Source organism: Branchiostoma floridae, chromosome 3 (genome assembly GCF_000003815.2).
Source record: "Branchiostoma floridae strain S238N-H82 chromosome 3, Bfl_VNyyK, whole genome shotgun sequence".
In the NCBI taxonomy this organism is placed as follows: Eukaryota; Metazoa; Chordata; class Leptocardii; order Amphioxiformes; family Branchiostomatidae; genus Branchiostoma; species Branchiostoma floridae.
In genome coordinates this window covers 11051915-11079029 of record NC_049981.1, presented here as the reverse complement: position 1 = coordinate 11079029, position 27115 = coordinate 11051915, and the positions used below count along the sequence as shown (strand labels likewise).

Genomic DNA, 27115 nt, shown 5'->3' with positions numbered 1-27115 from the left:
TGAGCACATGTGATTATTATCTACAAATCTGGCGATGAACGTGACAGTGTGTTTGTCCCACGACGAGCTCGCCTGCCCCGAAAATGACCTGAAAACTTTTGGCCTTGTTGTCTTCGAATGCATTGTTATCGATGCTTTGTAAATTATGAATTGGACACCTAGATGTCTGAAGTGTGCATACCTCAGAAATAACTATTGTTGCATGTGTAGATCTCTTTAAGTTCCACTATTTTTAATCGACCGGTATAAGGCTTATGACCGGTATTATGCCAATGCATGTTATGCCCTGAAGGACTGTTGGGGATACAAAAATCAAATTGTATTTATTTTGGTGTTTCCATTGTTGTATAATACCGTACAAAAATCTCTGTACATTTGTTGTGTCTCAAATAATAAATGCATGACCGGGCATGTGTGATGAACAGACAGGTACGTTGTATACATAATAACTGTTGCATTGTAGAAAACAGCTTTCTGTTCTTGTTTGTTGATATTACCTGTTTTGCACCTGTTTGAACGAGACAGGTTTCCCAAGTGGTAATTACAACAAGTTATGCAAAATATACACATGTCATCAAAAGTCCACATGTAACTTGTATCTACCAGTATAGTGAAGAATCTTTAGTTACTGTAGTATTAGTAAAGTGGTTGGAGAAGTAAAAAGAGGAATGGACTCATTGCTAATCTCCAAGCAGATGTAAGGTATTTTATGTCTGTTTTTAAAGCATTTTGTATGCTTTTCAAGTATTGTTTTTTCTATGAGTTTACCTACTACTAAGAATGTTAAATGTTGCAAAAGCAGGCATAACACACCGAGAATTAGCCAGATCCTTACATCTGCTTGGAGATTACCTATTGTGCCTACAGCCTAAAAATTGCTATGATCACAGTCAGTGGGAACTGTGGAGCTTTTTTGACAATGCCTCAGGAGTGGAGCCGTCATTATTTTTCTTACATCCTCCTTTGTTGACAGTGTACAGTATGGAGCTGGGAATGGCACACATGTACACCCATGACATGGGAGACACCCCCGCACAACTGGTCCTGGACAAGATGGCGCGGGCCAAGGCTCAGAGACGGGAGGAAGAAATGAAGGAAGAGCTAAACAAAATCAAGATCAGGGTGGAGAATGTAAGATTATTCTTTTGTCTAAACGAGTAGAGTCATTCAATTCGTTAATTTTATTTTACTATTACTAATTAGATTTAATATGATTGACTGTTTTATTAGATACTAAATCCATATGGTCTAAAAAAGTATAGTCAGCCAAAAGAGCATTGTCATTCAATTTGTTCAGTCTATTTTACTTTGAATTGAAATTAAATGTGATTGACTCAATATCTACATTGTATGATTCATAGACTACATATAGTTGAGCTACATGTATGATCCATTGTAATGCAAATAGGGACACCAACATGGCTGTTAGCACCTGCCTGCTTCATAAACTTAATGAGGCAGGTAGTTGGTGACAGCCGTGTTGGTGTCCCTATCTGCATAATATGATGGATCATTCTTCTGGTAGTCTCTTGTTTGTGTTGTAGACATTTCATAGTGATCAGAAGATCTTTACATGTGCAAAAATGTTCAGATACGTTGCACTGAAATGTAAATGCGGAGTCCAAAATAGTGGTGCAGACCAATGACATCACATGACAACACTCTATACTTTGAAGATTTCATTTGACCAGTTCACTGTAACTTGTCATTATGTCAGTGAGGATAATCATTCTCATGTAATTTTGCTTTCAATCATCAATTTTTCTTCTTCTCTTTCTAGACCATTGGTTCCTTTGAGATGCAGCAGAAGTGGCTGGCTGACCAGGGTTTCACCAACATGGAGTTTTTTGATGATCTGGTATATTATCATTAAGCTTCTCTTCATCATCTACAATTATGGACAGGAAAATAATCAGAGTTAAAGCTGCAAACTGTAAAAACAGACCAAAACATTAATTTTACCAGGTTGTTAAATAGATGGATATTGAAAGTACAGTTCTTTGTTGAGGGGTGACACATTACTAGTAGCTTAGTCGTGTTTACCGGTAGGACTGCAGTCTGCCTTATGCTACGCCACCTAGCGATAAGAAGTAGAACAGCGTTATTACTCTAAGGAAGATACCACAAGGTCTAAATCCTTTTGGTTGTGCAACAAAGAGGTGTATTACCGGCGTCTATGTTCGAAAAATCCCGTCAACGCATTCAGATGAGCTTCAAAGACACCACATTCAGGATTGTTTCTATGTGCAGGCTCAGCTTGAGGCGATCATCTCCGACTCTGTACAGAAGAAGAAGTACCAGCATCAGGTGACGGTGTTCATCGTGGGGTACGAGCAGGCATCCATGGAGAGGCTACAGCTGCTGGTACAGCTCAACGAGGTGAGGGGCCAAACTTCTGCAATATAACAGATGCAAGAGCAAGTTAGATCATATCTTTAATATATTCAGCACGTATGCTTCTAGGAAGCTCCTGATAAAAGTTATGATTTTTAGGAGGCTAGAAATTCTAGCCTGGAATCCATTCTATTTTTCATATGCTGTGATTGATAACTGACTGCTTCTGAGCCAATGATTATTGAAATTTCTCCAAAGCAGTAGTGCTGTACCACGGATCCAACTTCTGAATGCCAAAAGCTTTACCCCTCTGCCATAGCGTGACAAGAACAGTGTGACTCAGAGCCAATCAAAATTCTCACCTATATTTTAGGCACAAATGCCAATCATTTCTCTATAATATTAATGGGTGCTGGACTATTCTGTAGGGGAGCAATCAAAGGAGCAAATCAGAGCTAGAATTGGGCTACCAAAATGCATGCTATATGGTACTGTAAATGCATTTAATTTCGCGGGGATTTAATTTCGCGGCAGCGGCAAATGGACATTTCGCGGTGGATTTAATTTCGCGGTAGCGCCATCCCGCGAAATTCAATGCATTTTCAGCACTGCACTGTAGTCACGAACTGCCGTGTAAAACCCGGCGCCTCTACAAACCGCCAGTTGGAAAACACTTGCTGGTTACCCGGTAAGGGTCCTATACAGACGGATAGAACAGTTTCCATGCTTTTGACTTGTTCTTGCGTGAGCCACTGTTACTGATCTAATCGTATCTACCCTCTCAATACGTAATTAGTATACAGTAGTACGACCTTTGTATCATGGTGAACATACTGTACAGTACTGTAATACAGTTGGTCGTATGAAAAAATTACATGTGTGTCTTCAGTCAAGACTTCACCGTAGTAAGTATGTCAAACATTTCATTATACAGTGACAAAGACAGTAGTAGTATGTACATGGAGCGGAAAAGGGGCACCTTAGGCGGCGCCAGCAGACGAAATATTCGCGGTGGATTTAATTTCGCGGTGAAGCGGCCGCCGCGAAAACCGCGAATATTAATCCACCGCGAATATTTCTGCATTTACAGTATACAAAAGTGGTCTGTTTAACCTATTTCTAAAACAGTACCATCATGTTCACTCTCACAGTTCTTTGTGGTAAACTCTGCATCCAAAGAAGAGGACACCTTCTCAATGTCCCCTGACCTTGACCTTGATGACGTTGCGGAGAGCGTCCGATCTGCGCTCGACACGGCAGAGAAGGCCGTCCTGCGACTGGGCCAGCTCAACCACGACTTGGTAGCCTTTGTGGGGACCCACATTTCAGCTAAGGACTCCAAGACGTAAGTCATACAGTAAAAGCTGTTTAATTACACACCCCATTTGCCAGCGCATTTCGTGAAATTATCCAGCATTTGCAGATGCGAAGTCACGAACATTGGAGTGAATCGGTTTGGGATTTGAGGATTCCATGCAATTGACCGAAGTTTGTGGTTATACGGTGTGCAAATATTTAGCTTCTACTACATATATACTTGCATCTGTCGCACTTGTTTATATACTGCAGTTTGTATACATAATGCTAGGTGGCGTTATTGACACTGGTTACCTTTCCATGTATTTACAGCAAGAGTAAGAAGAAGCTGGAGAAGGCCCTGAACCAGGCAAAGGACGACGTCCTCCAGCTGACGGAAAAGTTGATGAATGCCCAGGCCGGTACGTAGCTTTGTCTATAACCTTAATTAGTCATGCCAGAAAAAGAGCACTAATAGTCTTCTATATCCTTATTCATGGGAATTATAGTAGAAAAAAGTTATCAAAAGTCACCTAGGACATGAAGCTTATCCATGAAAAAAAAATCAACATTGACAGAATAGCCTGACCTCGAAAGTATTTACACAGAGCATATCAGAAGATCCCATGCAGCAGCATATCAGATTAACTTCTTCTAGAGCATTGCTGAGACCCTCAAACATGCCGAAACGTCTGGTTTTCCAATGTAATAAAATCCCTTACCTGTATCATCCTGAGTTCCAAAATACCAGTATTTCCAAAGGAAACGGCTTCTTACTTTGTTTCAAAAAAGCTAGCCGAGTACACTCAAAATGGACCCGCTGTGTCTGCTTGAATTAGACCTTTGCCCTAGTGCCAACATTTGTGACCATGCCTCTGAAACAAATTGCCAGGTATTAGCATGTTGCCCTTTTTTTTGGTGATAAAAGGGATAAATTATCATTTTAACAACAGGTTAATTTGGCTCTTCAGTCTGTGGCTCATGCAACTTGAACTGTTCCTTCTTCATCAGAAATCAAAGAAAAGGAAGAGAAGATCACGTCTATGTTTAAGCAGATGGAGCTGAAGACCATTGAGCTACAGAGGTACAAGTCTTCAGCAGACCTAGCCAAGGTACGGTTATTGTAATGTTTATATCATATATCATAGTATAGTATAAAAAGACAGAGTAGTTAGCGTTATTTCTTTCTCAAGGACTATGCTTTCTTTATGATGATATTCATTATTACCAATAAGTTATCAACATCAGTAAGTAGGGATAGCTTTTAGTGTGATTTGTGTTTCAAAGGGGGAATTATAAAAAAAAGTGACATACTAATGTGGGATTGAACATCATATGTTGTTATTGAGTACTATCTATGCCAGGAAGTTAAATATATTTCAGGAAAATTTGCTATATTTTCAAATCATTTAGAGTATTGGTATTGACTTTAACTTGTGGTACACTAAGTGATTTGGCAGTAATCCAAGATGTGCCTTCAGTATTTAGCAACTTGGCAGTGCTGAAGCACCATCTAGCATTCCATGTTGGTACTGCAGCTTAGAGACTAAAGGGTGTAAGTATCCCAACAAGGAGGCACACTTTGATGCAGACCCGTTAGAAAAAATTGCAATCGTGAAGCTTAAATTAGATGGAATACTGACAAGATATAAGCTTGATGAAAAGTATAAACTGAAAGTTTGGTTGCCAGTAATAATACTGTTCTTTTTCCATTAGAAAAATGCAGACAAAGTTGCAGAGGCAGAATCAGAGCTAGCAGTGAAGGATGGGGAACTGAGGCAGCTCAGGTCAAAGGTGGATGAACTACAGGTCATGCTGAAACAGGCTGAGGATGCCAAGGAGAACGCACAAAATAAAAACCGCAACTTTACCAAAGAGAATGAGGTCAGACAACTTAAAAATAATACGCAAATGAAAACTTATGGATTGCTCAAAGAGAAATTTTGAAAGACTTAAGAAACACACGTACAATGCATATGGTTGTGAGAGTTCAACTTCATAAATGTAGTATTATGTATATTAGTTTAAGAGTCCTAAATTTGACTTTGAATCTATCTTGTGCTCTCTGGTTTTTAATGATACCACATAGAAAGCCACACTTTTTAGATAGTCTGTTAACTGAACTTGAATTTTTGAGCTTGAATTTTGGTCTTCCAAAATTTAATCTGGATTTCTTTTTGTATGTTTATCCAGGACCTTATCAATAATCTACAATCCAAGCTGAACTTTGAGTCATACAAAATGGAAGATGCCATTGAAGGTATGTGGTAATGTAGACACTGGCTGCTGTGGTCAAGGATGGCTCAAGATTGCTATAATTCAGACTAAGGGTTAATGACCCACCAGAAGTGTTTAAAGTGCCATAACACCTGACCAGTGACTACTGAATAAACTACCGAGTGAGCAAAGCATTCTTATTGTGAATCCAATTCAAAGTGACTCTGACATTATCAAAAAGTTTAAATGCCATCATTTCTGCAGTGCAAGTGTACATTGTTGCTTGATCTTGAATGTGTTCTCATTTACCCATGCTTATAATGTTATGGCAGTATATTCAATTAGCATGGAAGCTTGTGATTGGCCCTCACAGTGATTGGCTACATGATGATTTGTTTGTATAATCCTTATTGTTTGATCAAATCTTTCATATGTACTTGCAAGCAACTTGAAAACTGCAAACTTAGCTTTTTTGTCCATTTTTATGTTTTGAATTATCCGGACAAACCTGTCTAGTTCTTACAGTTTCCCCCTGTGGTTTACAGAACTGAAGGCTCAGTATAAGGAACAGATCACAGACTTGAAGTCTAAACACAAGGACGAAGTCACACAGCTGAAGGACTCTCACTTGGAGGAACTCAAGAACTTCCTGGTCAGTGTCTTACTTAATATCTCTAAGTCAGTGTTCCCAGTTTTAGTGAGGAATTGAGTATGGAAGTCTTTGAAGACTCTATGACCCAATTGTGGTATCAAATGGCTGAGTAGCTGGGCTAGCGGTCTTGGGTTTGATTCCTGGTAATCCTGGCTAGAGTTTGTGTCCTTGGAAAAACCATTTACACAACTTTCCTCACTCTACCCAGGTATAAATGGATACTGGTAAGCGGGGTCTGGGAAAAAGGCAGTGGAATAGAAGGAGAGGGCTTCACCTTCCAATGGTCTAGACAGAAAATAACAACCCCCTCTGTCCTTTAAATGCCTATGGGACTACCTTTTTATATTACACAAAAATACATATGTACCAAAATTATGTATCGTCCACATAACAAACGCTGTACACATATTTGTCCCAAATATACACCTTTCTCCTGTTATTGAACATTGCTCCTTCAGACTCAACCTATTGTCACAAGGTAATACAATTATGACACAGTGTGCAATAAATATACTTTTGAGAAGTATATCATTGCCTTTAGAAGTCTGATGGCACTTACTCTCTTTTGTAATTTCAAGATACAGTCAAATCTTTACATTAGTCTCTACATTAAGACCAGCTAGCCAATGCGACCGCTTTCTTTTATTATTTCATGTTAGTGAACGATTGATTGATAGATTGAAATTTTTCCCATTGACACAAGCATACAAAATCATGTCTATAGTGACCACCTGCGCACATAAGAGTTAGACACTTGGTCGTCTTAGGCAGTTTTGATTGTTTCACAAAATATTCTTTCACTGTTTTTCAAACCTACAATGTTATAACCCACCTTGCATTGTACCCGTCACCTCTGTCCAATGTTGCTCCACAATGGACCATGACTGTGCTCCTTGGCAACCTGACTGTGAACCCTCGGAGTCCCTTTCTACCCTGTTTACACAAGCCAGACCGTTGTTTGCTGAGGGATTAGGCCAGTTTAAGCCCCTGAACCATAGATCCCAAGGATTTTCCATACTTTGAGTTGTACTAACTGTAAAGCCAAAGATTGTTGGAATCAGGAAGATTCGGCCATTTACCAACTCAGCCCAGTCAACTCCACCCAACACCCTGGTCAGCTCGGCAAGGGATTAGGCATTGGGCCAAGTTGACCAGGGTGTAAGTTGACTTGGTGTTGGATTGAGTTGGTCTGATTAGCGATGGGACAAGTAGGTAAAGGGCTGAAGCGTCCGATAACCCTAGTGATTGTTCCTCCAGTGAAGTCATGGTTTTGTTGACATAGTTGTCAGGACGATCATGGAAAATGTTTGACAGCTTAACCTCTGGTGGGGGGCTAGATGTATTTAGTCGGCGGCACAGAAGTCAGTGTGTGGTTACTTATCATTTAATGTTCTTTAGTAAATTGTTTCATCCATTTATTTAAAAGGGACTTAAACCATACTTACACTTAAAGATAAAATTGAGGCAGAATTACCACCCAAGAAGGTCACTTGAAGGTAACTGATAAAATCTGGTCTACAAAACATGTATGTGGACAGGACTCTTGATACTTATGTCAATGGGAAAAATTATCTAACTCTAGGGGACCACCAAAAAGTGGTCACATTGGCCAGATGGTCCTTATGTACAGGTGGTCTGGTCACTTGTACCATAGCAATGTCCCTGTAGCTCAACAGGTAGCAGCCTCACAGTTGACCTCTTGGTCTCCATTAGTCGGTAACTGGGAGACCCTGGTTCAATCCCCATGGGTAGGGCATCTTGGTTGGGGTTGCACCCGTCTTTCGGAAGGGATGTAAAATGGGGGCCCATGTTTGAGGAAGTGCAGGCCTGGGTTAGCATTAACCCTCCCTAGCCTGTAAAAATTTACCCTACTTCTGAAACAGTAAGGAATATTGCTGCCCTGTGTGCCACTCTAAATAAAATCCTTCATCCAATCTCACTGGAACATATTGAATGTGAGAAATTTGTACACACCAGAATCTTCTTAACAAAGTCTGACTTCGTAAAGACACCATAAAAATCTATGAACTTAGTAGTATTAGGTAAATAGTTTGTACTAAGCTATCAGACAGCATAAGAAATATTTACCTTGAGTTTCCTTAGCTGCTACATCCCACTGTCTTTCTGGTTTTCTTGTCAAGAAGACACGAAATGATATGACATATGGTTATCATAATAATCTTAATGGAATATATCAGAAGCTGCATACTACATTAGAATGGATTGTTTTCTTACAATATCCATCAAACCCCACAATAAAAGTGACACGAGGGTTATAAATTGCATTTTTATTGCTTGACACATTACCATTTGATAACTCCCACCACAAAGGAGTTTGTTACACCCCGTGGAGTCATTAATTTCCTTCCATTTTGGTAATTGTTGGCTTTGTAAAAGGGCACGGCCATCAGTTACATGTTTACCAGTACGTCTGACATTTGTCATTATGAGTAAATGGGGTCGGAACAGTTTTACCGGCTCCTGCTTTTACCAGCTTACCTAGCAACAGGGCGGTGTGTTCAGGGTTAAGGCCGACGGGCTGTTGTTTGTGAGGAAGGCTGTACGCCATATGGTACATGTACGGTATACGCGAAATGTGCTACGTATATGGTAAAGCTTGTATTGAGAACGAGTGAGAGAAGAGGTAGGGAAGACAGGAATGGCTGCCGCACAAGTCATTAGGAGATGTACATGTGAGGTATGGAAGCTTTCTTATTGTCACAGTAACCGTTGTAGACTGTTGTAACACAATGTAGTCCAAGTTTTCCTCCCTGATGAAATTGTAAAGAGTGATAATCCTACAGGGGAAAGCCAAGGCACAAGAAGTCTTTTACGGTTGGCATTGGTACGCTAACCCAGGTGCCATTATCTTTGTAATGTAAGGCAGTGAATATAAGAACCTCGGTAAACTAACTTGGATGGCACGCAGGCTAATGCTTTGTCCGAAGATTTTTTTAGATTTCAAAGACCCTGAAGCACTACTAGTATTTTCATTCTGCATTTCTAAAGGCAAATTTCAACTCGAAAGTTATGATGCAAATTAACGCCACATACATTGGATTGATATACAGCCTTATCATGTTTACATTTAACAGATAATGTTCTGACAGAAATTTGTTGGGTGTCCAGACACACATTTGAAAGCTGCATCCACAAATGTTGTCCAAATTAAGGCAACATAATGCCATTTTGCTAAATATTTGTTAAAAAATTGTTAATGCTTCCATCTTTGGCTAGAGCTTATCACATTATTTTACTTTTTTTTAAGAAAAATGATATGCAAATGACAGACCCTTTTTAAAACACATGTTATTATTAAGTGTTATACTTATAGGCTTAGTGTAAAGCATAGTTTTGTACATTTGTAGTTCTGCTTCCTTCTTGTTGATACTGATTATTGCATAATCAGGTTTTATCTACAATGTAGAGGTAAATAGGCATTGTTTAAAGAAAGTGAAAGTTGGCGGGCAAACAATGATTTTGAGATAAGTGATCAGTAAGTAAGTAAAATAAAAGACCAGGTTGGACAAATTATGGGAGAGAGAAAAGTACAAACAGCAAGATTGAAGATCGTGAGCCCACAGGCAGATGCCTTCCCCCCTAAGACAGTATCCAGGGTAAGCCTGGAAAAGTATTACATACCAGATAGAAAAAGCAGAATATTCAGCCAAAGGCTTTAAATATATATTGTGATAACTTCATGTCTTAAGTGAAATGGATATTTAAAAAAAAATCAGAGTTCTCATAGTCTACTGCATTGGATTACTAGACTAAGTACAATTATACATATTACTTCGTACAATGTTCAGGCTGAGTATACATTACTGTAACACAGTAGCAGGTTGCTCACCTGAAACAAGTATGACCCATTACGCATGTCTGCCCCCCCCCCCTTGTTCACCAATCATGCATATCAAATAGTTTATACCACCTACATTGTTACCTTTGTGACCCCCAACAGGTAAAAAAATACCTGGTCGGACCAGTTCTCCAATACCTGCTATGTGTTTACCCTTACTGCATGTGATAGGTGCATCAGGTTGTATGAAAATAATCGTGCATTCTTTGGAAAGGTTTTCCTTAGAAAACGTCTTCAAACATGTTTGGTAAAGCTTCCAAGTCTTTGTTTGCACCTCAAGACAAAAGAACTGCATGAAAGACAAAGTCTTAAACCTAATCTGACCGGTTGCTAGGAAGGTGATATGTCCTTAGCAACCACCAAGCTTGGATTTCTGCCCCCCTATAAGCTGTCGGCCATTTGAGTGGACTAAGGACTGGCAGATTACTCTAAGCATGATCTTCTAGATTTCTTGAGATTTACGGAAGATTGTTTGAAGGAGGAGACAGTTGTCTTGGTGATTATGGCAACTGTGATTCAACCAGTGGACTTACGGCTTCTGATAGGGAAGGTAAGATTGACTATAACACTTGTTATAAACACCTGTTACCAGTCCAAAATACAAAGTACATTGTACAGTCTGAAAGAGCAGTTAATAACAGTGTTGTATAGTAGCATTGGTTTGAAGTTTTAATCTTTTTGTCTTTTTACTTAATCTGGCAACAATTGTGTAACAATCATTACTTTGCTTATTTGATTTTGCAAAAATTTTGGTTTGAAATGAAAGTTCGGAAAAGAAGGCAAAATGTATTCACCTTTTTGTACAAACAGCTCTTATTTGGCAGCAAATTGTAATTTCAGAATATTATTTTGATTAACTCACAGGACATACAATTTTAGTTGGAGTCAGGTTGATTTGTTTTTGTTATTGTTAAACCTAGTACTTAAAGTCTTTGATTTTTATCCAAATTGAATCAAAAACTCAATGCACTTGGACTTACCTATAGTTAGAGTGAGTCTAGTCTATGCGATCATAACTATACGGTTTTGGTTAGATGTAAATTTCGTTATTTCTCGTGTCTCACTAAACCTTGTAGAACAGGTGTAGCTCATTTTTGTCTTGAATGAGTTGAGGTGTGATAATGTTTACAATGAAAGTAGACAACAACAACAGGCAATTAACAGACTCCATAATGACGGGAAAAATGATACAACTGTACAACCAAGTGCTGGATATACCTTCTTCATTATCGTGTTTACTACAAGTGTTTATCATTTGAATGGAGGATCTCCCTATATGGGGTAATAGACTTTTAGAAACGTGTCAAATTTTGTGGTCTAGCTTTGGGTAGCTTTAGACAACTCAGTCTGTACTTGAAATCAAGTTGAATACAGCATTTTTCCATATATTAAGAACATGTTCGCCTAATATGAAAAGGAACCTGGATTCAATACTAGTTCACCTTTATCCACGGGGAAACCTACTTCCGTTGTTTTTAAAAAAGGTGTCTATCAAATTGACGGACGGTGGTTTTAAACTGCAATATTTTGAAAACATTGAATTTTGAAGCTGCCATCTGTCAATTTGATAGGCTAAGTATAATTTCTTACCAAGGTGGTTTCAAAATTTTAATCGCATGACTGTAATTATATTGCAGTTTGAAACCACCGTCCATTGACTTGATATCCCTTAATATCCAGTCTTTCAAAATAAAGGATATAAGTTACCCTACGTACAAAGATGAACTATAAGCATTTAACTTAATATCACATTTGGTTCCATATGTAAAACCTAGTACATTGTACATTTAGTTTTCCAGGCTCCTTTGAAAGATAGTCCGAGCTTACGTGACTTGCGATCACAAACACCAATAGATATAATGTCATTGCACTTCAAAGTGAAGAAGATTGTCTTTTTTTCTTCCTATCGATTACTAGTATAAAGAATATTAGATACTTCACCAACTGAGGAATTGAGTGCTTTTTGTTCAGTAGTAAACCACTCATCAGTTCTAATGAACATTTGAATTCATCATCATGAAATTGTCAGTTGAGAAAGATATGAAATTGATAATAACAGTAACTGTTTGGGTTTTTTTCAGCATAAAATCATAACTTATGTACATGATGTACTCTTTGGTTTATAATCTGCACAAAAATGGTATGAAAGGGTAACATGTGACTAAAGGTTATCCTATAAAATTGAACGATACAATTTTTAAAATACTTTCTTGGTTAACCATTTTTCAGCATGCACTTGAATGTATATAAAGTAAATGGATAGGTTTTTTTAATATTTTATTATCATATTTATATCCACTGTATTGTGTAGTCTTGGTCTTCATCAAGAGACGATGTTACACAGTATACATCATGTTGATTCTGATATACATGTATAACCGTTTTCCTTCAATTATTCCTTCAAGTTCCACCCTGTGTTAAGAAGTCACAAAAATTATGACTTCATAATATCATACTTTGTCCATTCCTTCTTCTTAGGACTGGTATAAGGTTACTAGTTACTGGGTTTACAAGCTAAGCTGTACTAAGGTAGCACTCACACACCTGGCTGATCATGTATGGCTCTGATGTCCACTTAGTTGATCCCTTTATCATCAACAAGTCTGACTAATGTGCTGATTGGTTAGCTCATTACATCCATGCCATTTGATTGGTTGTCCTGGAAACCCACTGTTATGTGAAAGAAAATGTTATGTGGTAAGGGGAGTGCTAAAAACAGGCAGCCAGATGTCAGCTCGCTTTTCTTGTCCTGAACTCTATAATGTAGGTGAAAACTTTTTTGTTTATTTTGGACTTTGGGGTAACTGTCTAAGCAGCCCTGTCTCTGCACCCCAAAGTCGAGAGTTTGAATCCGAACAGTTGTCGATTGCTCGACCAACTTACAGAGTGACACTCTCTTGTTATTATCTGTTATTATCATGAGTAAATGCTGTTCATTGTGCTCGTGAAAAGGTGCCTTCAAATTTTTCATGAAAAAATTACTGAAACTTACTTTATTTGTGGATGGTATGCTGAAAAGCAAAGCAGTTTGCCGAGAGCTCTTGAAAGGATATTTATTGATCAGGTTACATTTTGCTTTTTACTTTGCTTACTTTTGTTCTACATTCCAGTGCTTGTACAAATGTGTGGCCCAAGTGGTATGTGCTGAAAATAATTGGAGATGGTTGCTACCCCTATAAACAGTGTGCAAAGGACTGTAATTTTGACACTCTACAACATGAGAACAATAAAACATTGTGTGTGAGACAGAAAGAGACAGTATCGCACCTCCTCTAGCTACACCTGTGTTTGAGGTATTTGTTGATAAGTGGGATGCTAATGACACACTTAGTACTGACAGCTGTCCATGGTGTACATTAAATCACCTATTTCCTTAGAGTTAGAGTATCCTCAGTCTATAGATTTTGCTGCAACAATCAAGGGACCTGGGTGTAGCATGCCATGAGCTTATGCAGCAATATTTCTTGCAGCTTGGTTTGGTTACTGTAAAAAAAAAAGTAAAGGTAGGTAAAAGTAGTCCCTTAGCATTTTGAGGCCTGTGTGCAGGTATTGTAAAGCAAAGACCATCTCTGTTCCCACTGTCTTTTACCTCCCCGAACGAAGTCAGGTACCCATTTTACACCTGGCACAACAAAAAAATTGTCCGACAAGTCTGCGAGCTCAAAATGACACTTTTGGCAGTAACATTGTCGGTGTTATCTCAATTATTTTGCCATTTTTAGAGATTGACCAATGTTCGGAGCTTCACAAAAACTCCTTCCAATGTGATGGGGAACATTTTTAGGTAAAAATATGCTTGATTGTGGCAAATCTTAAACTCGGCAACCTTCTGATGGTCAACAAATGCAGCCGGCACTCGTTGTATAGCTTTAGAATTTAGAAAAGAACTTCTGGTATGAGTCTAGGCCAATTCTTCACATGTTTATAGTGATATTGAAAGAAGGCATTACAGAGGATGATCAGATTGGACAGTCATTGTTTACACAACAAAGTTTCCCAGCTTATGTAACCTTTGCCCTAAATTGTGACCCATTATTTTGCAGGGGAAAGATGCTGACCAGTACCTTGGGTCTACCGATGGGGACATCCGAGAATGGGCCTCTTCTAGTGAGGATGAACGCAGCTTCCCTACAAAAGCTCGCAACAAGGTCAGTTAGTATATATATATATAATATATAGAAGGAAAAAGAGAAAGAAAGAATATAGAAGAAAGATCTCTGAAACAGTGTATTAAAGTGCCACGGATGTTGAGAAGCAATTGCGACAAAGTTTCCTTCACAAATGCTATGGAATCTGATGTAGAAATTTTGATGTATTGCAAAAGTTATTTAAAATTTGTAGTGAGATTGGCATGAGATTTTTCCATTCTTTTCTGTCAGTGCCCTATACAAATTTTCCTCACTATTTTGGGCTCTTGACACAAACATGTACATACAGGGTCCTTTCCCAGTCCTACTATGAAATGTTTCACTTTGAAATACTGCTTTCTGAAATGGCCAGAAGAGAGTTTTCAAGTAGAATAAGTTAACATAGGAGCAAGAGCTTGCTGGGCCAACCTGACTACTTCATGTGTCAGACGACACGGGAGCCCCTAAGTCTAAGTAAGAATGAATGTACTGTAAGTGCATTTAAGTTCGCTGGAAAAAAAACTGTTGGTTTTAAGTTCACGGTAGCACCATGCACTGTCGTGTCTTATTGCCATGGAAAAATGTGGTTTTAAGTTTGCGGTGAATTAGCAATGCAAAAACTGCGAACATTTAACAACCACAAAAATGTTGGTATTTACAGCAGTTTTAAATCAGATTCTTAGTTACAATGACAAGACAGTCAAACCTGGCTATTTCAGCCCTTAAAGCATTAAGGACTGGTATGTTTTCATAACAGATAAATTGAATTGACCCCGTTTTTTCCTCGCCTGTGTTTTGACAGTGTTAGAGGAAACAATAAGTCGGCATAATGTTACTACAACAGGTAATACTAGATAGGGGTAGTGTAAACAGTATTTAGATGGTCAACTTAACTGTGACAAAAAGCCTAGGGGATAGGCTTTGAAAGAAATATTTTTTTAACAAAAAGATTCCAAAGAAGAATAAACTGAGGACCTAAAAAAATCATTGAATTTCTTAGACCAAAATTCTCAGAAAAGTTTGTACTTTAACACCATGAGTTTGTAAATTTTGTGTTAAGCAAACTCAAACTAATATGGCTTTTTTGTTCAGTTCAATATTGCATGAATGCGGTCCAAGGGTTGTCAGAGTTGGCGTTTATAACATTATGGTACCAAAATCTCTTTAAAAAATCTCTTTTACAAAAACAACCAGACTGAGTTTGTTTTTTTGGCAGCACTGCGTTTGTGTCAACGAGACCAACAACATATATAAGAAATATGGTTTGAAATTGTATACATTCATGGTCTCAGTGTAATTTGTCAAGAGACCAACCATCCAAAGATGAAAGACTTTGCGGGTAGACTCAATACCATGAATTTATACTTTTGGCAATAAATCTGGTAAACTGTTAGCAACATGGTACAACATGACAACTTCCTCAATCATGAAAAGTAAGTTTAAAGTTAGTGTGAATTTTAGTAAGTTACAAATTTGTATCAATCATTGGCCAGTTGTTGTTTTTTTACTACATTTTGAATTTTGACTACAGTACATAATAAAAGAAGAAAAAAAAATGTAGTGCTCCCATCAGGACCTACAGTATATCCCCAGTGTAGGGTGTGTGGTGTATGTTTGCCCAAAGTCAGCAAACATCGGCTTTGTGAAGTTTGACACACACGATAACCCCGCTCGCACGGTTTACACGGTTACGGTAAACACACGGGAGTGGTGTTTTATAAACTCCCCCGGCTCGCTTAACACAGTCTACGGGCAAAAGTTACCTTCTTTTGTGTCAATGAATCTTAAGGTAAGATATAACATATCTGATTATACTAAATACGTTGTCTTTATTCTTATTGTTTCTTACAACAAACAGTAAATAGTTGTTAGAAAGGACCAGACTAAAGCGTTTAATCTGAATCTACACCTTGTATACTAAGTAGTGTGTAAAGGGCTTAATTACATACAACTTAACGGCTTTATAACATTAGGTCAGATGGTATAAAATTTAACAATAAGATTTTAGAGATTGAAGTCATTTGTGTAAACTGATCACAACAGTTTCAATTTTCTTCTTTTTCCATCTGAAAAGCAGTCAGTCTGTAAGTTTTAAATGGTTTTTATTTTTTCTCAAATTGTTGTCTTTTCCTTTGAGGGACATGTATTTTCCAGATGTTATACTGTAACAGTAACTGTAGAAATCCATATCTGTAAGTTTTGAAGATTCTCACACAGTAGTGCAATGTGCATGAAAGAGAGGGCAAAGTTTGCTTGTTGAGTCATGTTTTTAAGAGCACATGCCAAAACCTAACACAATGTACCTTTAAAACTTTCTTACTGCACAATGTCTGAGCCTACCAAGATTTTCAAAATCTTCTCTTTAAGTTTGATATAACTAAACGTTTTAAACTGATATGGTTGTTTTTCAGTCTCTGTTTGTAGTCAATTTGACTGTTAGTTTGTGTTGGTATTCAGCAAACATAGAGACTACACGTCTTCTACAGAAACTCTTACTTACGGTTGGAATGTTGGTCAGAATAAGTCACGTATAAAACTCTTGAGGAGGGTGACTTTGTAAACTCTTCAATAGAACCTAAAACGAGGAAAAGCATCACAATTTTGCCTCCCAAGATCTGTTTAGAAATGGCTGGATTTTTGTCTTCCTACCACTGGTAATAGTTGTGAAGTGTTCGCTTTGGCTGGGATAATTAGTTTGCTCTAAAGATATCCTGGATTACTGTGTGGATACTGATTTGAGCCTGTGTATACCACCTGCATATAAACAATGGAACTTGATCAGCTTGTGTAGAAACTTTGCCTATAGTCAGGCTCGATTTTGTTGAAATATAACGAATGGAAAACTATTACTGGTATGATTTAGTCCCGTTTGATTCCCGCTTGCAATTGATATGTTTTATTCAGTGTTGATACAGTAGACTTGGAAATTTTCACTGTGGTTTTATTCTCACACTTTTTATGATAACTTGTCTACTGGGTTTCAATACCACGTGTACGACTCTGTACAGTAGAAATGTGACTTATAGCACCTCTGAGTCTGAATAAACTTGAATCTTTCACCTTCTACCAGGAAATGAAGTCCTCGCAAAAATAAACAGATTTACAGTGTTGTTTAAAAAATTGTTGTACTTTGAGTAACTGTAACATTGCTATTATTACCATTATTGAATGGTATCGGTTCCCCTGATGTTTATTGCAGAACCTGAGACAGAAGAAGGCTGCCGCACAGAGGAGAGATGAGCTGAGGAAATCATCTGACTCCATTGTAAGTGATCTTGATAATCATATACTGTTATTTTTCAACTGCAAGGTACTGCATGTTACATACATGTAAAGAACTATAAGTGACATTTTAAACTTGAGAGACAGCTTGTTCAATATTGTAAACTGTTGCAGGCCAAGAACTAAGCAGTCTTGTTACACTTACATTGAATACTCTGTAGATAAAACTGTAGTAGAGAGTTTACCACCTACAGACACAGGTATATTGAGAATGATACAAAATGGTTACTGAAGAAGATACTGGTACAGAATCAGATGCAAGATCATCATGAACACAATGATACAGATAACTAATACATATTCCAATGTTGTTACAGGATGAGTGGAGTGAAGAGGGAGGGGGGATGGTGGAGCCAGCAGTGGTGCATGTGACAATGTTGTTGTGTTTGTTACAGGATGAGTGGAGTGAAGAGGGAGGGGGGATGGTGGAGCCAGCAGTGGTGCATGTGACAATGTTGTTGTGTTTGTTACAGGATGAGTGGAGTGAAGAGGGAGGGGGGATGGTGGAGCCAGCAGTGGTGCATGTGACAATGTTGTTGTGTTTGTTACAGGATGAGTGGAGTGAAGAGGGAGGGGGGATGGTGGAGCCAGCAGTGGTGCATGTGACAATGTTGTTGTGTTTGTTACAGGATGAGTGGAGTGAAGAGGGAGGGGGGATGGTGGAACCAGCAGTGGTGCACGCCTCTCTCACCAGACTACAGTCTCAGGAAGGTACAATCATGTTATTTGTTTTCTTGCAGCTTAAAAGATGCAAGTAGAACTAGATTGGAATCTAAGCCAACATAAAGAGCAACACAGATTTTATCTAAGGCAACTTATGAGAAAATTTCTCTTTTGAAAGCTTAGTACAAACAGTGAAAGTGCAGAAAAAAGTTTTATGTTGTACAGTTACTGTAACAGCTGTATATCCCAATTCTGAACAGAGTCCATATCCCTTTCAGATCTAAAGATATGATACTTGCACTTGATATTCAACAAAATTAAATGTAGTCTAATTCATGGATATGACTTTGGAAGGCCCTCATTGCTGAGTGAATTTTTTTTTCTCTGTGCCATGTTTAGGAGTTTATGCCCACTGTCACCAAGTCAGAACCCAACAGTTCAGGTTGATGAGACATTGAATCTAAAACCCGTAATGACATATTCTGTTTGTGGGCCCCATAATTGATGACACGTGATATTTTGTGTTCCAGTGCCCTGTTCATGCAGAGTATTATATAAAAGATGACATGTTGTATTTGTGAGCCCCATAACTGATGACATGTTGTGCCTTGTGCTCCAGCGCCCAGTTCGGGAGACGAGTCTGTGTCCACTCCCTCGCGGTCGGAGCCCCAGAGCGGTGGCCGTCCGCAGCTGGGCAGTCGCAGCATGTCCAACCTCACACCAGTGGAGGAGGGTCAGTTTGAGGGCAAGGCTGCTCTATTGGAGGAGGAGAACTGGGTAAAGATACTAACTTCTTAACAGTTTATAGTTGTAGTGACCTCTTCAACTGACGGATTCTAAACTTAGAATTAACAGTACCAACTTTAATTGGTCAATAGATTGTTTAACCTACATTGTAAGCAATAAGTTTATCATAAACTAGAAAAGCAAACCCTATGTTTCCAAAGCGGCAAAGAAGATTCAGTCGAAGTCTTAGTGAAACTAGAGAAGCAACATTTGCAAACAAACATGTTTAGCTTCTCATGGTATAGCCTAACATGTACATGTAAGTACGTATACTGTTTAAATCAAACACCACAGAGTGTCGGACACACATCCAGTAACCAGCAGCCTGGTCTAGGTCATTACCATTGTGTTTGGGGAAGAAAAAACAGCAGAAACAATTGAAAGTGTTTCCCTTCTTTGAAGGTGATTTTAATGATAAATGTTTGTTCTTTGACAGGACGAAGTGGCAGATGGGGAACTAAGACATAAGTTTGCAGACTACAGACAAAATGTAAGTCAGTTTTTCTACTTTCAAATCTAGCTTTGGTGGTTTTGCTGAACCTATATCAAGTACAAGTGGAGTCATGTGGCACAACGGTAGGGTGTTTGGCCCATAAACAGAGGTCCGCACCTCACGCCACACTACATTTTATACATTGTACAAGCATGTCAAAGAACCCACCACTCTTATTAAAAAATCATGTGGATCAAACTTTACAATATGGTCTTCAGGTTGATATAATTAAAAGGTGATAGTCACCTGTAATGTCAATCCTTCCACTTATGTGGTAACTCAATCAAAATTAATAAAGATAAATAAAGAAACAAGTTGTATTCACCTTTGATTTGACTACATGAACTGTGTTGTTGCAGGTGAGACAACATGTCCAGGACCTGGAGTATCAGCTGAAGATTGTCGTCACCAAGAGCAACAAGAGGGTCAATCTGATGAAGGGGCAGATGCAGGACCAAAGGAACAAATTTGAAGGGGTCAGAAAAACAAAACTTTCTTACTGAGCTGTTTGATCATTTTGAATAGGACACTCACTGTTACTTCGGGCTCTGTATATCCACTTTAACCTTTGATTTGCTGAAAAAGTGTTGAGACTGCAGATTGAAATATTCAGAACTTACAATTTTGAAGGAGATTGTATTCAAGTTTTGTATAGAACCTTAGTTTGTGCAATTAGTTCTTTGAAAATGGTCTCCATGGTTGAATCACAATTTGTGTATGGCCTATACATGTAGGGTAGTCCCTTTAGTTTTCAAAAAACTGATTTCCCAGGGAGCCCTGCATTTTCAAGGGAGCCCTGCTTGATCACCAAGATTCTTGGTGTGATGTCCCATAAAAACACAAATATATTGAGGTCGTGTTTGTAAACAAACTGTGATGATAACAATTTCTAAATGTGTACATCATTTCCCCATTCTGTCTTTCAATGTTTTATTTTGTTTATTCATTTATTCATAAATTCATTACCTAGTAAATTTGTGTTGTAATACTCCTCTGTGATGACAGGACTGACAGGTGCCTCTGGACCAGTTGTTACAGGTGTTTTCCACCTGCTGTAACAGCTGTAGTTTTTACCATCTTGCAGCAGGTACAACTCAGGTGCTGCTGGACCAGGTGCCACAGGTGTGTTTCACATGTTACTAACAGCTGTTGTTTCCCCACCTGACAGGAGCGGCAGGTGCTGCTGGATCAGGTGTCCCAGGCGCAGCGGCTGCAGGAGGAGGCTGAGAAGGAGGCTGACGAGGCCATGATGCAGCTGGAAGAGTTCATCAACGAACAGGAGAGGATCGTAAGTAAACTGTCCCTGTTTTACTGTCACAGTGGTACAGTCCTGAAAGTGAAAACTGTGATTCATTTGTGATAGCTTCAATGAATATTGAGGTTGTTTCAATTAACCTTGAGATTGTTTTGAACAAACTGTCTTGAAACAACATCAAATAATCCAGAAAGGCACTGCAAACTTCTACAACACAGAAGTGCCACAGAAGTATCTAAAAAAAGATAGCATGATAGAATATCGAACTGAATTAGATGATTTTTGTACATACCATTTCAGCTTTTTGATAAATGTTTCAAACAGGCTTTTATAAAATGTTTTTTTCTTTTATATCTTGTTTTATTTGGTACGTGTAGGAAATGGCCCAGGCAGACGTGCGAGCCCAGAGGGAGGCACAGGAACAGCAGGTGGCAGACTCAGGTGCACCAACTGCAGCTGTCAGCCAGGTGGACCTCCAACAACTGGTGAGATTCTCTTCATTCGCCTATTTAAAAAGAATAGTCATAAAAAATGTTGGGATTGCCATGTAGCAATACAGTAGCAACTTTAGGATGTATAACTGATATTGAATACCATAAATTAAAAATCACCTGGAAATGAGATCAGGATGGGGGAAGTCAGAAATCAATAATGAACAGGACAGAATATGATTCTTTTTTGTGCTCAACATCATGTTATTGCAATTAAGACAAGTTTCCCTCTACATTTCTCTACATTTTGGAATTTTTTTTGTAAATCATTTTTGATAAATGATTACAATTTTGCAATGTCTCTTGTGTCCCCCTGTCAGGCTGATGTGAACACCAGGAGGAGTTCCACAGCTAGTGCCAAACTGGAGTCTGTCTTTCTTCCTGCTGAGGAGGCAGAAACAGAGGACAGGGTTAGTTACTTCTGATATCAATGTTTTAACACTGGTTACTTTTGATTTAAAGGCCCCTATTGTAGCAAAGTGAATGTGGTAATATCTTTATAAAATTCTTTGAATCTATCACATTATGCCCAGTGATACTCTCAGTCTGAGAGTAAAAATATTATCAAAACATAGACAACATTAAATGTCCTTTAAAGATAAACACAGCCAATGTTACGGTGACTGTCTGTCACCGTCCTCAGGGAAATACTGACTGGTATTATTCCATACTGCAGATATAGGTGTCCTTGCTGACAGAGTGGTTGCCAATGTAAAATACTGTTAGTGTTACATGTTGCATTGATAATTATTTCCATTATATTAGACCAAAACAAGTATTGTTAAGAAGCAATGTATAAGGAAGTTAAACAATTGTCAGTTACTTCATAAAAATGTGGTCCCAAAGGTGACTACTCTGTATTCCCCCTTTATCCCAGTTCATGACTGGAGTAGATTGTCATATGTCTTGTTGTAAGTAGAGAATCTTGTTATTTTCCAACCTGATGAAATCATTGACTGTTGTTGAAAAATTTCCCATTCCCCACCCCCCACTCCCCACCCAGGAGGCGACAGCGAGGGCCAGCATCAGCAGCAGGACCAGTCAGATCCGTGCACAGCTGGAGGAGAAACGTGCTGCCATGGCAACCAGGAGGTCAAACGCCAAGGTGTCCGCAGGGTCCAGTTTCCACTCAGATGTGGACGTGCCACTGGGAGACTATGAAGGTGACTTAACTTTCATATTGATGACAAGGACAATTTTTATTTCATACCCATGCCCAACGTTAGCTAAAAGTATTGAGTTAGATACGTGTAAGAGTACCAAAATTTTGCTACAATTGCCAAATGAAAAATAACTCATACAGAAGATCATATGACGCTGACACACTGTTGTTGTTCCCACACACACTTCAGGAGGAGATTGGGCAGACAGAGAGATTTCCACACAGAACACTGCCAGCAGGTAAGGCCAGACTGACTTTATGGATGACATCTACAAGTGCATTAATTTTTGCCTGTTCTCCAAAAAAAGAAAACTGTGGCCATGTGTGACGCAGTACTCATGTCACCTGCCAAGGAGAGGAGTGAGAAAACAAGTCCACAACAGGCCACATTTGGGCCAGAACCAAGAACCATTCTAAATCAATAACCCTAACCACAAGACCATCTTAAAGTTTGTTTTTGTTGTTCTGAAATTGTCTATTTTCTGACTACCCCATCCTTCCTCACCAGTGTGAGAGCCACAGCAGACCACCCTGCAGTGAAGGAGTACCTGAAAACCTACAGCAGCATTGTGGACTTCAAAAACAACCTGGCCAAACTCATGATCGACAAAGGTGGGAAATGATATAATATTATGCATTTTTTCACGTCTAGATCGACAAAACTGTTCTCACTGGTCTCTTCCACTTTGAGAAGATACTCAGCCTTTACAGGAATTCAGAGACCATGATCTTGACATGACCTGCTTGGGTACCTGCTCCTTCTCTGGAATGCTCTGGTGCAATACATGCAAGATTTTGAGGCTCCATTTTTCACACAATTGGGTTAATGCATGCTTCTGTCTCTAATATCATCATGATATTTTAACTTCTGTCATAATAAATTTCATTACTGTCACAACTGTTATATGCCATTAAAGTTTATTAAATCGGATTCCATATTTCATAGTTTTATGAGTTATTTTGATATAATATCTTAAATGTACATGTTACAGAAATGATGTCAGCATCCCAGCTGCTGAATGACATCACACCAGTCCAGTTTGACAGTAACCAGAGTGTGCAGCAACAGATTAGGGAGATGAAGGTCAACATCAGGATAGGTCAGTAGGATTCCATGTACTATATGCACTAAGGGTTGGGTAAACTATGAAGGCAATGCCAAGGAGTAGAGCAACACAGTTATATAGCTATGATCAAATAATGCAACATAAGTGATAATTGATTGATTGAAAGACCTTTATTGTACATTCATGCCTCGACGGGCTAGGTACAGGCCACTGATAACAGACATAACAGACATATGCAGGGACAGCAAGGTACAATTTAACTAATTGAAGGTACTAAGCTAACAGGATGGTCGACATCTTCTTGCTTCTTTGTACAGGTGTAGATATAGGAAGTTCAACAAATAATGTTTAATATACAGGGTTTATCTAGGCGCATCAAAAATAGAAATTTATCCGTTACATTAAGATGTTCAAAATACGGAAACTCTTTTCTGATATAATGTAACAAAATACAAATGCAAGACCACCTGGCCATTGGTTTACAGTCAAACCAGTCCTGTACAAGTAAATACCTCTACATAAGGACTACCAGGCCATTGTGACCACCTTTTGGTGGTCTCTTATACTTGCATGTAATTTTCCATTAACACAAACATTAAGAATCATGTGTATAATAATCACCTATCCAGTGGACATAAGCTAGATGTATCAGTCCCGAGTGGTTGTTTTAGGCAGTATCGACTGTATCTTTAGATACATGTAAGATGAAGTAACAATTATAGTAACTGTTGTTTTTCTGTTAGTAATACATGTATTTTGACTTTTTGTTTTGTCTTTTCAGTTCTTCAGGAAGTAGGGACCATCTTCCAGAATTGTATCTCTAGTGACTTGGTAAGTTCTTTACAGCAAACTTTTAAGAGATAAGTAGAACTGAATATGAAGACTTGACTGTGATGAAAAGTTGATTGACTAATAATACTATTAGGAAAATTAAGCTTTTTCCAGCTATTTTCATTATCACCTGGTTTAATGGTTAATGTACAAAGACTTTCTATAGTCATCAAGCCAGTCTGCCATAATTATAATGTATACATAATGCAGCTGCATCTAGTAAGTAACTTGGTTTCACTTTGTGTGGAAAATAACTTCTAGGAGGAGAGCAAATTGCCCCAGGTCTGTGTAAAGGAGGCCTCAACATCTACGGAGGACAATGACTCTGGTCTGGAGCACACAGAAGAGGTGATCTCTCCCAACCCCCCTCCACAAATTTTGGAGGAACCCCCCCTGCATGGTGCTGCACCCCCTGTACCCTATGGTTTTCTGACGGTAACAATTGCATATGTCCTCAGCTTAGGTTTATAATGGTGATGGGCATAAAACAACACGAGAAACTGCTGAAACTAACATCTCACTTGTCTTGTTTACATGTTGCACTACAAGTTATCTGACGTGGTTTCAGTTTAACCCTTAAAGTGTCACAGGATTTGCTGAACTGTCAGCTGAATTTTACATTTGAGTCCAATAAGGACTATGTTTATTGGAAGGACAAAATGAACATGATTGTGCATTTGACAGTGTCATTCAAGTGACAGACCTTGGGCTGCTTAGATTGGATTGAACACTTTGAGGGTTAAAAGACTATAAAATACCATTATTTTTAAGGAGTATAAGGTGACAACTGGTGGTGGTGGCCTAGATAACAATCCTCAGTCTTTATTTTCAGGTTGTCTAGATACAAGGGGGTATCTCACTAATACAAAGCTGTGGTACTTTGGCAATGTTGCTGCGTTCATGCAAATAATATGACAGAGCGCTCAACAAATTTCACCAAAAAAGTACAAGTCTTTTCAAGCTTTTTCTTTTTTTTGTCTTTTTAGTCAAATCTGTATGTTTTTAATAATATTTCCATTATGAAGTCAAGGGTAACACAAATTCAATTTAGAACACAGCGACACCGCCAACATACTGCAGTGTAGTGATATACCCCTTAAAGGTCTCAGACTAACTGGGAAGAACCTAAAAGGGTATTTCAATAGAATTAACAGCACATCTTTTTCACATCTTGCTCTTTCAGCATTATGCAGCCATGAATTTTTTTAAGTGCGAGAACCAACTAACTGAATTGGTGTTGGCCAATGGATTGTACTCTACACTGTTCTGATAGTTTGCGCTGTGTTGCAGGACTATCGTGTATCGTCCCTCATGGCGTCCAGGGAAGGTCCGGGCAGCAGGCCGGCGCCCACTCCCGTCCGTGCTCCGCTGGGGGCCTCACCGTCTGAAGACGAGGCCAGGAGACAACTGGAGGAGGAACTGGACAAACTGTAAGGAACAACATTGAATCTAAGAAACTGTGGCATAGGATGGAGATTGTGAAGAAAACTGTTATCAAGATGAATATAACAGATAGATGCTTTAAATTTTACATTTCAAGACAACACAGTTGCCTATACAAATGTTTGACTTTGTAATGCAGTTAAAGTTTATGATTTCCTTAATGTTTTCACTGATGAAGATACATTGTACATTGGGATGAAAACTAGCTAAAGATATGCACAGAATTTATGTCATACCAATCTGAGAAAACATGCAGTTCAAAGAGAAAAGTCACAGAAGTTGAGAAAATTCAGTGTTCTCAAACAAAAAACATTGCACAACAGCAATTCCTATTTCCAAATCCAGGACTCAAATTTTAGACAACACTGCACTCAGCAGAGAGTGTTCAATTTATTTGATGGAAGTGTGATACCCCAGGTGATACGGAAAGTTATCAACCAGTCCCGAACACCCATATCCAAAGTTATCACAGCCCAGGTATGACATAAACACAGTCTTCTATGTATACATTGAATGACATGTTACACTGTTGGACCAACATTGTACGGTATTGTTGTATCACAGGCGGGTTGAGCTGGACACGCGTACCAAGGAACACGAGGACCAGCTGAGGCGCAACACGGTCGCCATGATGGAGATGCAGGACGTCATCCAGCAGCTGCAGCGCGACGTACACCAGGGGTCAGGGGTCAAGGTCGATCTGGCACTCTCCTCACCAGCTGTTCTAGGTAAGGTCATACTGTAAATGCATTTAAGTTCGCGGGGATTTAATTTCGCGGTAGCGGGAAAAGGGACTTTTCGCGGTGGTTTTTAATTTCGCGGAAGTACCATGCACTGTAGTATCTTAATGCCCTGGAAAAATGTTCGCGGTGGTTTTAAATTCGCGGTGAAATGGCAAACGCGAAACATAAATCTACCGCGAACATTTCTGCTTTATTAATTTACAGTATTTGTAATGGTGTCAGAAATAGGAACTGGTTGCAAGAATCATAAGATTACACCAATTTGTTGGTGCTGAGATTTGGAAAAATAATGTCTGAGGGAAAAGTAGCTCTTGACTTTAATATCTGCATAATTATGATAATGGTCTATTCAGTGATGCACAGCTGAACAGCGTAGCAGGGTTCCTAAAGCCCCCTTTACAAATCAAGAATTTA

At 38.8% G+C, this 27115-nt stretch overlaps 1 protein-coding gene across 3 annotated transcripts in view; it reads left to right on the top strand.

Moving 5' to 3' along the window:
* Positions 1–27115, top strand: part of LOC118412424 (putative leucine-rich repeat-containing protein DDB_G0290503) — a 36741-nt gene that overhangs the window by 2097 nt on the left and 7529 nt on the right. Inside the window, exons 2-27 of one of the 3 annotated variants that reach the window (XM_035815279.1) lie at positions 974–1131; positions 1781–1858; positions 2251–2379; positions 3486–3679; positions 3964–4052; positions 4642–4742; positions 5347–5514; positions 5824–5890; positions 6393–6499; positions 14402–14506; positions 17685–17750; positions 18397–18478; positions 19050–19207; positions 19653–19706; positions 20069–20185; positions 20878–20997; positions 21342–21449; positions 21776–21865; positions 22459–22618; positions 22808–22856; positions 23126–23229; positions 23610–23717; positions 24466–24515; positions 24777–24863; positions 25806–25945; positions 26523–26686. In XM_035815279.1, the coding sequence (XP_035671172.1) occupies positions 982–1131; positions 1781–1858; positions 2251–2379; positions 3486–3679; positions 3964–4052; positions 4642–4742; positions 5347–5514; positions 5824–5890; positions 6393–6499; positions 14402–14506; positions 17685–17750; positions 18397–18478; positions 19050–19207; positions 19653–19706; positions 20069–20185; positions 20878–20997; positions 21342–21449; positions 21776–21865; positions 22459–22618; positions 22808–22856; positions 23126–23229; positions 23610–23717; positions 24466–24515; positions 24777–24863; positions 25806–25945; positions 26523–26686 (2845 nt within the window). In that variant the 5' untranslated portion in view covers positions 974–981. Of the gene's footprint in view, positions 1–973; positions 1132–1780; positions 1859–2250; positions 2380–3485; positions 3680–3963; positions 4053–4641; positions 4743–5346; positions 5515–5823; positions 5891–6392; positions 6500–14401; positions 14507–17684; positions 17751–18396; positions 18479–19049; positions 19208–19652; positions 19707–20068; positions 20186–20877; positions 20998–21341; positions 21450–21775; positions 21866–22458; positions 22619–22807; positions 22857–23125; positions 23230–23609; positions 23718–24465; positions 24516–24776; positions 24951–25805; positions 25946–26522; positions 26687–27115 lie in introns of all 3 variants that reach the window. The other 2 variants (XM_035815278.1, XM_035815280.1) reach the window with 2 other exon arrangements.